This window comes from Nymphaea colorata, chromosome 2 (genome assembly GCF_008831285.2).
Source record: "Nymphaea colorata isolate Beijing-Zhang1983 chromosome 2, ASM883128v2, whole genome shotgun sequence".
In the NCBI taxonomy this organism is placed as follows: Eukaryota; Viridiplantae; Streptophyta; class Magnoliopsida; order Nymphaeales; family Nymphaeaceae; genus Nymphaea; species Nymphaea colorata.
In genome coordinates this window covers 35,858,149-35,873,045 of record NC_045139.1, presented here as the reverse complement: position 1 = coordinate 35,873,045, position 14,897 = coordinate 35,858,149, and the positions used below count along the sequence as shown (strand labels likewise).

The window sequence follows — 14,897 nt, the reverse complement described above, 5'->3', positions numbered from 1 at the left end:
TAAACTATTTTAAGAATGTACAACTTAGTTTATTATACTTTATGCCAATTTTGACTTATAGGCCACCTGTTACCTATTGCGGTTCACATCCATGTAAATTAAGTCTTATTAAAAACAAGCACATTTTTAATATGGGTGTCAAAATATTAAACTCTACTAAACTATTTTAAGAATATACAACTTAATTTATCATACTTTATGCCAATTTTGATTTGTAGGCCACCTGAGCATGCTAATGCTGCAACAGTAGCCAAAACATGTGACTGCACAATTTCTTTAAGTTGCAGTCTTTTCTTATATACATGTGTAAGTGTTTATGTGAAGAGAGTGCTTGCATGATGTCTCGAAAGGCATAGCGCAAATGGGTGGACTTGGAGGCACATTGAAAGGCCGGCCCGACCCGATAAAAGGTCGGGCTCGGGTTGACCCAACACCCGAAACCCGGTCTACAGCCCGGCCTGACACATAGAACATGAGCTCATACCCGGCTCGGGCCCAACCCGATTAGATTAAAAAATTATATATTTAATATAAAATAATAAATAAATAAAATTAATCACAATAAATTATATAAAAAATCAATAAAATATTCTCAAACTGAACTGGGCATATCAGGCCCACCCAAGCCAGCCAGATAACCAGTGCCCTTTTTTCGGGCCCGAGTCGAGTAGGGTATGGGTACCCAGCCTTCATTGAAGGTGCGTCGCAAATTTGAAACCCGTTATGCTTTTTGGACCATAAAGGGGGTGAGTTCTATGTGCAAGTTGAATCACACAACGATCTCACTGCTTGGCACCGTGGTAGCCCTAGATTCTAAGGGCAAGAGAAAGGAAGGGGGATTCGACTCTCACTTGGGTGGTAGGATAACCCTATTGTTCATAGGAGAGTACATGATGGTGATAACTTTTCAGAACAAATCCAAACCCAACCTTCCAAATCCAATAAAAATCAACCCATCTTTAGCCCTTTGAGTATGAGTTGTAGATACTCACTTTTGGTTACCGCCTTGGCCTTGGGGTGTTTTCTGGTGGTGGGTTGTAATCCAATGTAAGGGGCAGAGACAAGGGGGCGCTACATGGGTCCTGGCTCCACCTCAATTTTTTTCTTTAAAAAAATTTACACGTAAATTTTAGAAAATTTTACTTTGTCTTATATAAAAGTTTTGAAAAATGATAATCCTTCAAATGTTCTTAAGAAGGTCTTATTATTTAAACTTTATATATGGTAGGTTGTGATGGGAGTGTTTGTCCACTTGGCACTTATTATTTTTCCTAAATTTTTAAAAATGTTCGCTATCCTAAGATTAGTGGATCCTAAAAAACCTGTCTCAAAGTAAAACTAGAGAGGTATCAGCTTACATTTGAATCTTATTGTACTCATTTTCAGCATGTATAATATAGTTTATTTTTCGTGAAAGCAATGATAACCGGCAGGGGCCATGTTCCCCCCTCAAAATTTTGGATAACAAAGCTTTATATGTAATTTTACAAAAAAAATTATTTAACCTATATAGAAAATCTTAAAAATTATATTTTGACCCCTGTTAATATTTTGAAACTATAGTTCGACCCCTCCAACAAGAAATTTGTAGATCAGCATAGGTTCACAGCACATTGTCCTTGATTTGGTAATTCAACTTATGAAAAACAAGTGGCAGAATCCTAGTGTGGTTTTTTTGACCTAAAAACTTTGCTGCAAATTTACAGGACTGTGATTTACTACCCACTTCTTTCTACATCATTAACATTATTTGTTTGATCCAATAAGCACATAAGCTAAAAAAACCTTTCATGTTCAAATCAAGTTGGTGAATGCTTCTTTTTCAACAAGCGTCTAAACTTGAATCACAATTTGCCAAAGTCATCATTCAAAGAACTTTCTATATTTGAAATTGCATAGTAGAAACTAGAGAAAAACCAACAAGCCTTTATAGAGAAACCAAGTAAAGAAGTAGGCAGATAATTAGTTTAACGTGTGAAAAAGCTGAACTACTAAATCCAGCTAGAAGCAAAAATTAGAAACAGAGAAGTGAAATTAACCAACCTCGAGCGCCTCAAATCCATCATTTTATAACATGCATAATTGTATTTTTTTTTTTTTGCAATTCCATAGCGTATAATTCTTTGAACAAGGAAATGTGAATAATAGTGTTTGATGAAATGAGAATTGCATTATCAAAAGAACTTTTGATTCCGGAATCGTAGGCTCATTCTTGAATCAAAATTCCAGAATTATGATTCTACCCTAAGAGTGAAATTATGAATTTCAAAATTTTATAATTTTTCATCTTGTTTTAGGGCACATGCCATAACGGCTTTAATTCATTAATTCTAGAATTCTAATTCATGTTGTATCAAACACATCATTTTTAGTTCTGCAACCAAAGTTATGGGCAATCAAACACAAAAAGAAACTAGCAGCCGAATTTTCATTCCAATTCCGGTTTGAGGTGAAATTTACCAGGCCCACCCCATTCCTCACAATAGGTCAGAAGTCGGTCTTAATGGGCCCAAGTGAAGATGGCTTTGAAATAGATTCATGAAACACTTTTAATCATTGAGGTGGGTTTATGAAACACTGTTGGAATGTTCATTTAATCAAACACTCCGTTAAGCATCCACGCGAATTAACCGCTCCCAAAAACCACTGTTATTTGCTCGACAGCTCAATTTCTTGCAACTTTTAATATCGAACCGCCTTCCTTCCGCTGCGCTTCAATCTCTAATGTTGTCCACCTTGTTTGGATTTCTGCCTTTCTGCTAATCATCCTGACCCCCAAGGAACTGATATGTGATGAAGCTTTTGGTACAAAAAAGGGTTGTGCAAGTTAGGTTTGGCCTTTAAAATAGTAGTTCCTTCAAGATCAACTTCACCTAGAACATGACTTTTTCCTGTTTGAATGCTACAAATCTCATTTCTTAAGTTTGATATGTGATGAGGCTTTTGGTACAAAAAAGGGTTGTGCAAGTTAGGTTTGGCCTTTAAACTAGTGGTTCCTTCAAGATCAACTTCACCTAGAACATGACTTTTTCCTGTTTGAATGCTACAAATCTCATTTCTTAAGGACTTTTAAGCTGAAAACTAGACAATCTCAAATCTTATAATTGGTGCTGTCTTTTGTCAATCTGGAGTACTTATCAAGACTCTTCTTCCACCATTGATAAAAACTATCAGCTGCCGGAGAATGACGGTTGGAATTTCCCTTTTCAGACGACGCTCACCAGCTCCTTTCGCGACCAACTGACGGCTAGAAAAAAAAAAAAAGAAGTTTCAAGGAGGGAAAAAAGAGAGAAGGAGAATGTGCAGGAGCAAAGCTAGGGGGCAGGGAGGGGCCATGGCCCCGCTTCAGATTTTTGAAAACCAAATTTACTACCTGAATTTTGAAAACTTTTCATTTGGCCCTAGTAAAATTTTTGAAAATTATTGTTTAACTCATGTAAAGTGTTTGAAAATACCGTTGTAACTACAAATAAAAATTCCTAACTCCATCCCTGTAAACGTGGTAGAGAACCCATGCGACAATAGGTTGCCCGGAAACTTGCCGGCTTCCATTTGCAAAAGGAGTCCCCCAAGGTGGTCCAAAACTCCAAAACCAAGTTGTTATTGGAAAACTATCATATATAAAGAGAATTTATGTTTTCAACCATGAAAAATTTATACCAACTTTTCCTCAACAAATATAGATCATAAAGAAGTATGGGAAGTTGAGTTGCGAAAATTGCAAAGACATTCACATCAAAAAGTTCTTGAAAGATTTGAAATAAGCTGCGATGGGTTGATTCTTGCACGGACACATGCATTTTTCTAGATATAGCATGTCTATACATTAGGTAAAGTAAAGAGTAAGCGAACCCCGAGGGGGCTGGTGCAATGGTAGGAAGTTAGATCATGTTTAGAAACCCTAGTGAATCAACTCTCTATTCTGCAAATGGAGGGTCAACGACGCGCAGTGAGGGCAGCACCCCGAGGCTCGGGGTTAGGTCGGACATTCAGCTCTTTTTGGGTATCTTCTTGTTCACCTAGACTTAAAGAGCAAGCATTGTGGAAAGATCGGAATACTGCAGAAAGTGGATAGTTAAAGTAGGCAGTCTCAATCGCGACATGTTCAATAAACTTTGGGATAGGGACGCTGTATCTAAGGTATTGGGCAAAGGGACAGCCGGAATTCGTTCTCTTTACACTTCTGTCATGGTATTGACATTGAACCTAATTATCTGCGAGTAACTTGCTGTCTAACGGCCGGAATCAACCTACAGTGTTACTATTCAGCAAACTATTTGAATCTTGCTTAATTTGCTTTCAGATGTTTTGCATTTTAACCTTTTGCCTTCATAGTTACTCATGATGAAGCATTCATAGTAAAAGAAAAATTTAAGCTTGCACATTTTGCAATTAAGAGATCCGCTGACCTTAGAACAAATTTAGGCCTTACCTGTGCATGAATTGAATTTGCCTACTTCTTTAACTATCCATCTTCCCATGTTGTGCCATAAATCCTTTTGAATAAAAAAAAGAATATTCTTATGAAAAGGCACACTTAAGGTACCAAACCCATGGTTATAAAAGCATTTTATGGGGTGTTTGGTGATAGGAATGCTAACACAGTATTTCATGAATATGGTTGGGTCAAATTCATAAAACATCATAATGCAGTGTTCTACAAAACTTCTCAATTTTTAGGATATATTTATAGAACACTGTGTTAGTGTTACAGTTGCCAAACCCCTTAAATAAGCACAACCTTGAACTGTTAGAGAAGGTCTCTAGTTCATCAAACTAATCTTGGAATCAGAGACCTAATTCTTCCAACCTTTTCTATATATAGTATATAGATAGAGGTAAAATTCTCTTTCTAGATGAATTTCATCTTACTACTCAAAAGAGAGTTGAAGCTCTTAGGTGTCCAAACCTATTATCTGCTTTTGGTACATTGGGATACTGGTCCTACAATGCTTCAACTTGCACGTTAGTGACTTCCCATTTACAGTAGAAGAACTGACGTTTTAGATATTCAAAACAGAAACTGGCGGTCTACCAATGCTTATCGATCCTTACCTTTATGCCAACCCCTAAAGAGTATGGAAAGTCAAACCATACGAAGGAATGAACAGTAACCTAATCCTCCATTGCCGATGCTGTCGGCGCCATTGATTAACCATAGCTCCAACGGCTATAAGGTGCTCTCTCTCAACTAGATTTTTAAAAGTAATTTTAAATTCCTAACTTGCATGTCATTTAGGACTCTGATACGAGACGGAATCCCATTTTCACCGAGTCAATACTGCATTTGGAAAATATGCCAATTCGCCTTGATAACTAATTACCATATATTGACAATATGAAATAGGAAAACCCATGTCCTTGTTCGATTTATGGTCATATGGGAGAGAGTTTTTCCGGTGAACTCCGGCTAGGGTTTCGGCTTCCGACTTTATTTTTTTAATAAAAATTTGCGGACTATGTACAACGAGAGGGTTTTTAAATGAATGGTCAACATATTAAATTTTGGCACATACAATGAAACAGTAACTTTAGAATTTATATTTGAAAAAGGAAGATCCTGCTTTCGTGGTTATTTTTGCCATACATGACTAAAATCAGCAGAATGTTAGTTTTGTAGAAAAGTTCTGGCTTCGGAAAAACGATGAGGCAGATCTTTTGATCTGCTGAATATTATAAATAGCCAGACATATATACCCAAGAGTCACAACTCTGTTTCTCTCTCTACATCTCTCCCTCCTTGTTTGCACAGCCCCTCTCCTGGCTCTCCATAATTCTCTCCCTCATGGCTGTCAACGGTCATGTTGAACAGGCAGATAATGGCGATTTCTCTGTTCAAGTTAGAAGAAGGGAATTGGTCCCTGCAGATTCACCATTGCCAGAGTCATGGCTTCCTTTATCAAATCTAGACTTGCTTCTGCCTCCCGTTTATCCCACCTTCTTCTTTGTCTATGAAAAGCCAATTGACATCCACCTTAAGTTTCAGTCCATGATCAGCGCTCTGAAGAAAGCCTTGTCAAAGATGCTCATTCCTTGCTTCCCGCTAGCTGGGGAGGTGGTCACTAGCCCAACAGGTGAACCGGAGATCCACTGCAACAACAATGGCGTCGAGTTCATTGAAGCTTATGCAGATATCGAGCTCCGGAACCTCGACCTTCACCATCCCGATGCTTCCGTCGCCGGAAAGCTGGTGCCCAAGAGGCCAACAGCAGTTCTGTGCCTTCAGGTGAACGCGAGCCCGAACAAAAATTTAATTCCGGGAGGGCCTTGACAAGTTTTAAGAGGGTTGATCTGCAGGGACATTAAAAAAAAAAAAAATTCAAAACAAAAAACTCATTGTAAATTTTAAATTTTCTTGAAATCTGACGGACACTGGTGCCCCTTAACCTTTACAGTGAGCTATTGCTTGTAGGTGAAGCCGACTAATCCTTTTGCCTCATTTTTTTAGTTCAATTCACATTTCACCTAATTTTCATCTCTTCACGTTTTTCTTTTCCAACTGTTGCTTCCACAATAAAAATCTTAAAGGAACAAGGAACTTGAAATCCAGTTCTATCTTGTACACACACATATATATATATATATATTCAAGATAGAACTGAATTTCAACCCTAACAGCTGCCCAATGATATCCATTGGATTTGATTCACTAACAGCCTCCTGATAAAATCCACCGGGCAGCTGCCTTTCATGAACAAGACTTAATGAATATATATATATATATATATTCAAGATTGGCCATACCCTCACTCGTGTGCAAATTATATGTTTGGAGCCTTACAAATTTTCACACATAAATTGGTTGCACTTAGTTTTCCAGATGTGGTTAACAATATCATAGTGCATGCACGGCTAATCTGGAGCAGGTTACTGAGCTCAAGTGCGGAGGAACGGTTCTCTCTTGCACTCTGGATCACAGAGTCTCAGACGGCTACTCCGCCAAGATGTTTTTAGATGCTTGGGCAGAGATGACCACATCCGGCACCATATCCGCAGCCCCAACTTTCCGACGCTCCCTTCTTAGCCCGCGCCGGCTGGGATTGCCGGACAAGTCTCTCAATGATCTATACAGGGTTGCACCACCAGCACTGCCCTACACACCCCGAGCACACGAATACGCAGGCAGGATTTACTACATGAAGGCGGAAGCCATGGCCTCTCTCCAAGCTCTTGCTGGCAGCAGCCATGGCACTAAGAGGACCAAGTTTGAAGCATTCAGCGGCTGCATGTGGAAGGCAATGGCAAAGAGTGCTGGAGATGGGGAAACTTGCAAGATGGGAGTGATTATAGATGGACGGTCGCGATTGGTAGATGATGTGAGATCAATGGATACAATGGCTAGATATTATGGAAATGTGTTGTCACTCCCTTATAGTGAATCAGAAGCCAAGGAGTTAACTTGTAACCCCTTGAGTTGGGTAGCTGACCAAGTACATGATTTTCTTGAGTCTAGAGTCACCACAGATCATTTTCTAGGGTTAGTGGATTGGGTGGAAGCCCATAAACCACATCAACTCATGACTAGCTTAGTGTACAAAGGCACTATGGAGGGACCATCGTTTGCAGTCTCCAATGGGAGGGTTTTCCAACCCAGCAGGCTAGATTTTGGCTGGGGAAAGCCAATCCTTGGGTCTTGTTATTTCCCATGGGGCGTGGACTCGGGCTATGTTATGTTAATGCCGAGCCCCGTCGGGGACGGAGATTGGGTTGTTTACATGCATCTCTTCAACCACCAACTCAACATGGTGGAAGCTGAGCTTTGTGATATATTAGAGCCACTCAAGTTAGCCAATCTCATGAGCTCCAGTTCACCTATCTGCCGTGGCGGAGCTACATTTTAGCTGGTGTAAATGTACAACCACGGTTGTTCTATATATATTTTTTATGTGATTGTTCTTAGACTTGTTTTCTACCTATATATGTATATATATTTATGTGATTGTGCTTAGATGTATTCAAAATGTACAACCATGAGATTGCATGTTATTGAGTTTGGAAAAATGCCAGGGAAATATAATTAGTTGAAAAAATTAGGAATATGTTGAACTGTTCTTGTTTCGGACGACTGAGTTTCCAATTAAATCAAAATTTTATTAAGATTGTTCTTGGCAGAAAAATGAATTGCTTGAGAAGATCTACAGGGGAGGAAAAGTTTTGGTTTTGATAGTTCAGTTATCTGCACCAAATTTTACCTCCTCGGTTGGACTAGGTGAGACCATGCATAACAAAAAAAAACACATTTTTTTTTGAAAAAAATATATTAAAAATTTTAAAAATGAGAGCCGAAAAATACAGAAATTCCAACCTTGGCATTGGTGGATATTAAAAAAAAGGGTGGATTTACCGACCAGTGGAAAAAAATCGACAAAATAGAAACAAACATTCGTATAACTTTTACTGTTATCTAAGAAAGTAGTTGGTGAAGAAAATGTCAGTGAAAACTATGACAGATGCGTGGAAGACGTTGGTAAAACGGCTATTACCGACATTTAAGAATGAGGTATAGATGAAAGGAGAACTTGTACCGACGTGTGGAGAGTACGTCGGCAATGTGTTGCTGGAAAACGCACATACCAAAAGCAGCTGTAAAATTTCAATATAAAAATAATCATTTTTTTGCGAGCCTGTGCAGGCAATTGCCCACACCTCCCTCCGCCCCCGCCGCCACTGTTGTCCTCGTTCTCCACTAGCAAATAGCTTGACAAAGGCACAAGAAGTGCAGACGCTTGAAAATGCGTAAGCCTCTATTTGTATGCAGTCACGTTTTCAAGTTCATAAGATCGGATCAAGAGTTCATTACATATAGTAGGACTCAGCCGGCTGTCCTTGTTAATTTTCTCATTCTTTTTCGTTTTGTTCTATGACCTCTATTAGGTCATGCTCTTGTTCTATTGATTATCAGTGTTTTAGGTTGCTACCTTTGTGTCTTGCATGTCAATATATTCGATCATATATTTCCAAAAAATTGATATGAAAAAAAAGTTCGATATCCGATTAAAAAATCAGGTCTGATTCAAATTTAAGAAATGACATCCGATCATATTCAAATTCGGGTGTACATAAATATGGATTCAAATCATCTAATATTCTTACATTTTGAAAATCGAATGGATCTGGCTCCAAATTCGGATATCAGATTTGGATATAAATGTAAGAATCAGATTCAGATTGGATTAGTATTGTGAAAGCGATTTAGATTTGGATATGACATTTTTTCATTTGTATTCAAATCCACAAATCCAAATTCAAAACCAAACATGTGAATACATCCCTACTTGCACCTATTTAGAATAGGTTTTAATTGTTCAAATTTCTAGTTTTCGTAAGTAGGAAATCTTCAGTGTAAGACAACATGTTGACAGGCCAGTGAAAAGGAGTAAGAGCCAGATACACTATCACCAATGTGGAGGGTTCATCAACTATGTTTTTTAATTAAGTCCCATATGTTTTTCATATAATTTAAATAAAAAGTTCAATCATTGAAAGTTAATAGAAAACAAACCACTAACTTAACGCTAGCTTAAACTCCAAGGAGATTGGTCCAATGGATGGAGCAGGGGTAACAAGTAGCCAAGTCTTCATTTCCAGTTTTTGTGACATCAACTCCCTGTACAGCAAAAAAAAGATGTACAAATATGCAAGTTGAAGTATCGCGAAGGAGTCACATCGAAACAATAAAGCATGTCTGGTATTTTGGGGAGATGGAAAAAGGGTGTGAGCTTTGACTCTCAAATATGTATGAATGGTATGATGAAATACTCATTCTACTTATTTATAATTGATCCTCAGCTTAGCTCAGAGTTAATTTTCATAAAAGAAGACACTCTCAATCTGTTTAAACTCAAAAAACATCACTATCACTTTCCTATGTGGCCACTAGGGGTGAACACGAGCGAGCCGAGTCGAGCTCGAGTTCAGCCAGCTCGAGCTCGGCTTGGCTACTAAATCTTCGAGCTCGAACTCGGCTCGAGCTTGTCCAAAGCAACTCCAGCTCGGCTTGGCAGAATTTGTCGAGCTCGAAGTCGACAAACTAGGCTCAACTGAATCCTGCTTCCCCTTGAAATCATGGAGATCTACCACCGGTCCACCCCCACCACTCTCTTCACCACTGCCAACACCAACCATTGGCATTTTCACATGATTCTCCCCCACCCACAATCCACCTTAAGCCCTGCAATGGTTAAGGGGCTCTCGCTCAAGCTAGGGTTTCTAAAACCCTCGCAACCCACATTTGGGCAAATACCCTCGCCCGATCCAGGGAGTGAGGGAAACCCTCGCTTGGGCAAAACCCTCGCCCAAGAGAGGGTTTCAGAAAGCCTCCTTTGGCAAAACGAGAGAGACCGTGAGATCAGAGAGGGAGAGAGAGAAGGGGAGAGTAGAAGAGAGTAGAGGGATAAGAGCAGCCGAGAGCAAGAGGGTGTATACCTTAATGTTGATGTTGAAGAATCGGTGGCCGGTGGGGGCTTATGAGAATGAAGGAGAAAACCAGTGAAGAGAGAGGTGAGAAAACAACAAATAAAAAAAAAGCGAAGGAGAAGAACAAGAAAGAGGGAAGAAGAAGAAGAAAGAGCAGGGAGAGAACGCAGGGGATGAAGCGTGGAAGAAGAAGAAGAAAGAGGGGAGAGAGAATGCACGGGATGAAATGAAACGTAAAACGAAAAAATCAAAATAAGTATTGCTTTTGCTCGAGCCGAGTCTAGCTGGCTCGACTAAAAAAACAAGTCGAAAAATGAGCTCGAGCTCGACTCGATAAAAAAATGAGTCGAAAAAATGAGCTCGAGCTCGGCTCGTTTATTGAAATAATCGGCTCGAACTCGATTTCGAGTCGAGTTTAAACGAGCCGAGCTCGAGTTGCTCGGCTCGTTGTTCACCCTTAGGGCCCGTTTGATGGGCGGTTGAAATCCATCGGAGGAGGAGAAATTGGTACGGGCGAGTGAAATTTCACCCGTCCGATTGAAATCCCGTCAAACGGGATGAAATTCCACCCGTTTAACCCAAAAGGGAGCGGGTGGAATTCCACCCGCTCGAAAGTCCGAGCTCCTGTTTCGGGCGCTCGACCTCCCTCCTCAGCGCACGACCTCCTTCGGCAGCTCACATCGCACCGCAGCTCCTCCTCCCTCGAGCCTTCTCACATCACACCAGAGTGGAAGGAGGTTGCACCGTCGCCGCTGCCTCTCCGCTCCACCGCCGGTACGCTTTTTCCCTTTCTCCCTCTGATTCCCTCCCTTTCTTCCCTCCCTTTCTCTGATGCCCTACTGCTCTCTCCTTCCTCTCCTCTGTCGCTCTCTCCTTCCTCTTCTACCGCATGCCTGATCGCTCGCCGTGCACGGCCACCACTCTGCCTCCAGCCATCGCCGTGGTTCTTCAAATTAGGGCTGTTGGGATGTGAAATTGGACGGGGAGGAGTGGCTGGCCAAGAGACAACTGGAGAAGGGCTTGAAGGTTTTGGGTCCAGAGGTGGTCGATCCCTATGAACTCCTGGTTTTTTTCCCTTTCTGCCTTTTCTTCCTGTTTAGTTTTCTTTTTAATTGGGGAGGGAGGGGGGTATTTGATTATCGTACACATGTATACATTTTTTTATTGAAGATTGGAAGATTAAACGTGAGTTTCTATTGAAGAAAAAGGTTCGTCTTCCCATATCCATTTGATTTTCAGTTGTTCTTTGGGAGGTTTGAGACAGCCGTGTCTTTTCCTGTCATCTTCTGCTAAATCAAATGAGCTCTATCGGTGGTCTTACATTATCTTTGCAAGTTTAGCAGTTGCTCAACAATGGGTTGTAAAACTTTGTTCCTGTAGCCTTTCTTGTGGTACTTGAACAATTCTTGTGTACTGTCTCCCTGTCCTTTGTTTGATGCATAAGCTGAGCATGGGAAGGCTCATGACCAGATTGTTTCAACTAAAAACGTCTGAAGCTACGTCAAATGGGTACAGGGTTAACCAAGGTGCAGGTACCAGAAGTTGGGTTTTCTCTTTTCAACCAGAAGTTGGGTATTCTCCTTTCAGAAACGTAGCATGCAGAGATACTGGAACCAGGCCATCGTCATCCCCCTGCCAGAGGTGAACAGAAGCTTCACCGTTAGGAAATGGGTTATCTAGATCCATAGGATTAACTTCCCAGCTTCCGAATCCAATATTCATATCTTGATGGATAGAAACATAGGCACCTTGCTGTCTACTATACCCCTGAAAATTCATACCAGAAAGGAAACAACAAACAATGTGTGAGGGAGAAAAAGAGGTGCCATCTACATAAAAGAAATAGGATTTCAGAACAGAGGAGATGACCATCAGATAACTAATACTGACAACATACGGAACCAACAACTCAACAATTGTGCATCAAAGTTGTAGAAAGATATATGTCAGATATGCGGATTATTGCAATCTAATAAGCAGAAAAGCACAAGGATCAATGTTCCTAATTGCAGAATGTATGGACCTAGAGAGAAAAGCACTAGCATGAACTCCTTCTGCATGCATCTATGTCTGTTATGCCTAGTTTCCTCTGGAATAGCTCACTAGAAGAACATGACGAATCTGCCAGGATTCAATTGAGTTAGTGTCATGAATTTTCTGTAAGAAGAATGGGTACAATAGGAAGGAAGAACAAATTTGCACTTTTATGCACAGAGAATGAGAGTCAGGAGTTGAAATAACTCAAGGGAACTGGCATGACTGCAAAGGTCCAAAGCTTATAATAGCTGATACAAATGTTACAATGCTTTTGAAACAGAAACACCACTAATAAAAAAAAATTAAAACTTCTTATGCTGCCCTTCGTGATGCATTAAATAATCCTTTGTTGTGGAAAATGAGCAAGCTTCTTACTGGGCATGTATGTTTCTTAAATGTTCCTTATCTATCACTTCAGCATTAGACTTCTACACTTGGGTTGAATCAGAGGGAGGTTTCTCCCACACTGACATCACTTGCAGAGAGATGGCCTACGTGTTGGCAAAAGCGAACTGCTTGAAGAAGCTGTGGCGATTTCTTCACGAAATGAGCAAAAGGGGTGTCCCAAACGAGCTGGTGAAGACGAATACTATAAATGCTGTCATCAAGGTGCTGGGGGAGGAAGGCCTGGTGAAGGAAGCGTTGATGGCATTCTACATAATGAAGCAATTCTGGTGCAAACCAGATGTGGTTGCATACAACACTGTGATTGCAGCACTATGCAGACTAGGAGACTTCAAGAAGGTCACATTCAAAATGGGAGTTCCTGGGTCTAGATGTTCGCCTGATGTCTGCCTATGCTAGGCTCTCTTTGTGGCCTTTGTTAATATTTTCAGTTGTATTTTGTATATTGTTGGTTCGATAGTAGTTTTTATTGATATAGCAACTGCTACGCCATGTTTGAGTTTCACTGTTCTTCTTAAGTTGTAGTCAATGTTCCACACAGAAGCTCTGATAATTTGATTTGAGAAATTCACTTCAAGTGATAGAAATGCTGAGAAAATGTGTCTGTTTCTGACTTTTTAGAGGATCCCATTGATGGCATATTGGCATTACATCATCAGTAAGCTGATTATTTCTGTTTCTGACTAATCGATAGAGCACTTTATAACCAACTATAAAAATTGTAGTTCACATTCAATAGGAAGATATCTTCCAATTTCTTTCCACGTCAAAGTGGGGAGGAAAAGAAAAACAACAACTACTAAATGTTATGAAAAAAGTCTCTTCATTTTTCTATCTTGTCCATCAAACAAGATTAAATTTACCAGGTTAAATTTTTCCTGTGCATCAAACAGACCCTCAGATTGGAAGAGGGAAAAATTTCATCCTGTACCATGGTAAATTTTTCTGGAAAAATTTAGAGGATGAAATTTCTCCTCTTCCAATCTGAGGCTCTGTTTGATGCACAGGAAGAATTTAACATGGTAAATTTAATCTTGTTTGATGCACAAGGTAGAAAAATGAAGAGACTTTTTTAGAATTGTTAGTACTTTTTTGTTTTCTTCTCTTCCCCAATTTGATGTGGGAAGAAATTGAAACATGATCTTTCAAAACTACGACTAAAGTTGTATTAACTTAATTCCAAAATTCAAAATAATCCAATGTCATGTTGCAAAGCAGGTCTGAACTTCTAATATACTCAACAAAATGTTTCCCTCATCAAGATAATAGCAGGAATGAAAATCAACACCAAGCTGCTGTCAACAAAACAAGAGATCTATCGATTTCTTGTATCAATAGCAGATCTACTAAAAGATCTATCGATTTTGTCAAATTATATGTTGGTAGCGGCTGAATCTGGTTTTCACAGGAAGAGAGAGTCAAATCATGGATAAACAATTGAGTAGACGACTTCAGCCCATTCAAACTTACCAAACAAGTGATCCATGGAAACAGATAGGAATATAAGCATTACCATTATTGTTCCCTGTTGTTCTATAGAAAAATGCGAGAAACAAAAAACAACACGAATCAAAATTCCAAAGATACAAGAAATTAACAGAAAAGGGACGAGATTAAAGTTAGCTCAGCCGGGAGACAAGAAGGCACGAGCGTTGGAGGGCAGAGGGGAAGATTGGCTTTAAATGGGAAGGAGGGCAGATGGGAGCGTTGCTGCATTGGAGGGCAGAGGGGAAGATGGGCTTCAAATGGGAAGGAGGGCAGATGGGAGCGTTGCTGCGTTGGAGGACAGAGGGGAAAATGGGCTTCAAATGGGAAAGAGGGCAGATGAGAGCGTTGCTGCGTTGGAGGGCAGAGAGGAAGATGGGCTTCAAATGGGAAGGAGGGCAGATGAGAGCGTTGGAGCGCAGAGCAGAGCTTGGATCGTGAGAGCGAGGAAGACGAGGGTTGCCGTCGACTGGAGGAAGGGTTGGCGTCAAAAGGATTGCGAGGTCGTCGAGGGTGCCGTCGACTGGAGAGGAGATGAGTGAAAGAAACGAGGG

The 14,897-nt window shown here is 40.2% G+C and overlaps 1 protein-coding gene and 1 long non-coding RNA gene across 2 annotated transcripts; both read left to right on the top strand.

Moving 5' to 3' along the window:
• Positions 1 to 5,723: 5,723 nt before the first annotated feature.
• LOC116248667 (coniferyl alcohol acyltransferase-like) lies at positions 5,724 to 7,899 on the top strand. Its single transcript, XM_031621589.2, has 2 exons — positions 5,724 to 6,226; positions 6,867 to 7,899. The coding sequence occupies exons 1-2, from the start codon at positions 5,786 to 5,788 to the stop codon at positions 7,839 to 7,841; spliced, it is 1,416 nt and encodes a 471-aa protein (XP_031477449.1). The 5' UTR covers positions 5,724 to 5,785; the 3' UTR covers positions 7,842 to 7,899.
• Positions 7,900 to 11,038: 3,139 nt separating this feature from the next.
• LOC126409817 (uncharacterized) lies at positions 11,039 to 13,443 on the top strand. The gene is made up of 3 exons (XR_007572601.1): positions 11,039 to 11,190; positions 11,349 to 11,457; positions 12,936 to 13,443. It is a non-coding gene; the product is annotated as an uncharacterized LOC126409817 (long non-coding RNA).
• Positions 13,444 to 14,897: the final 1,454 nt, after the last annotated feature.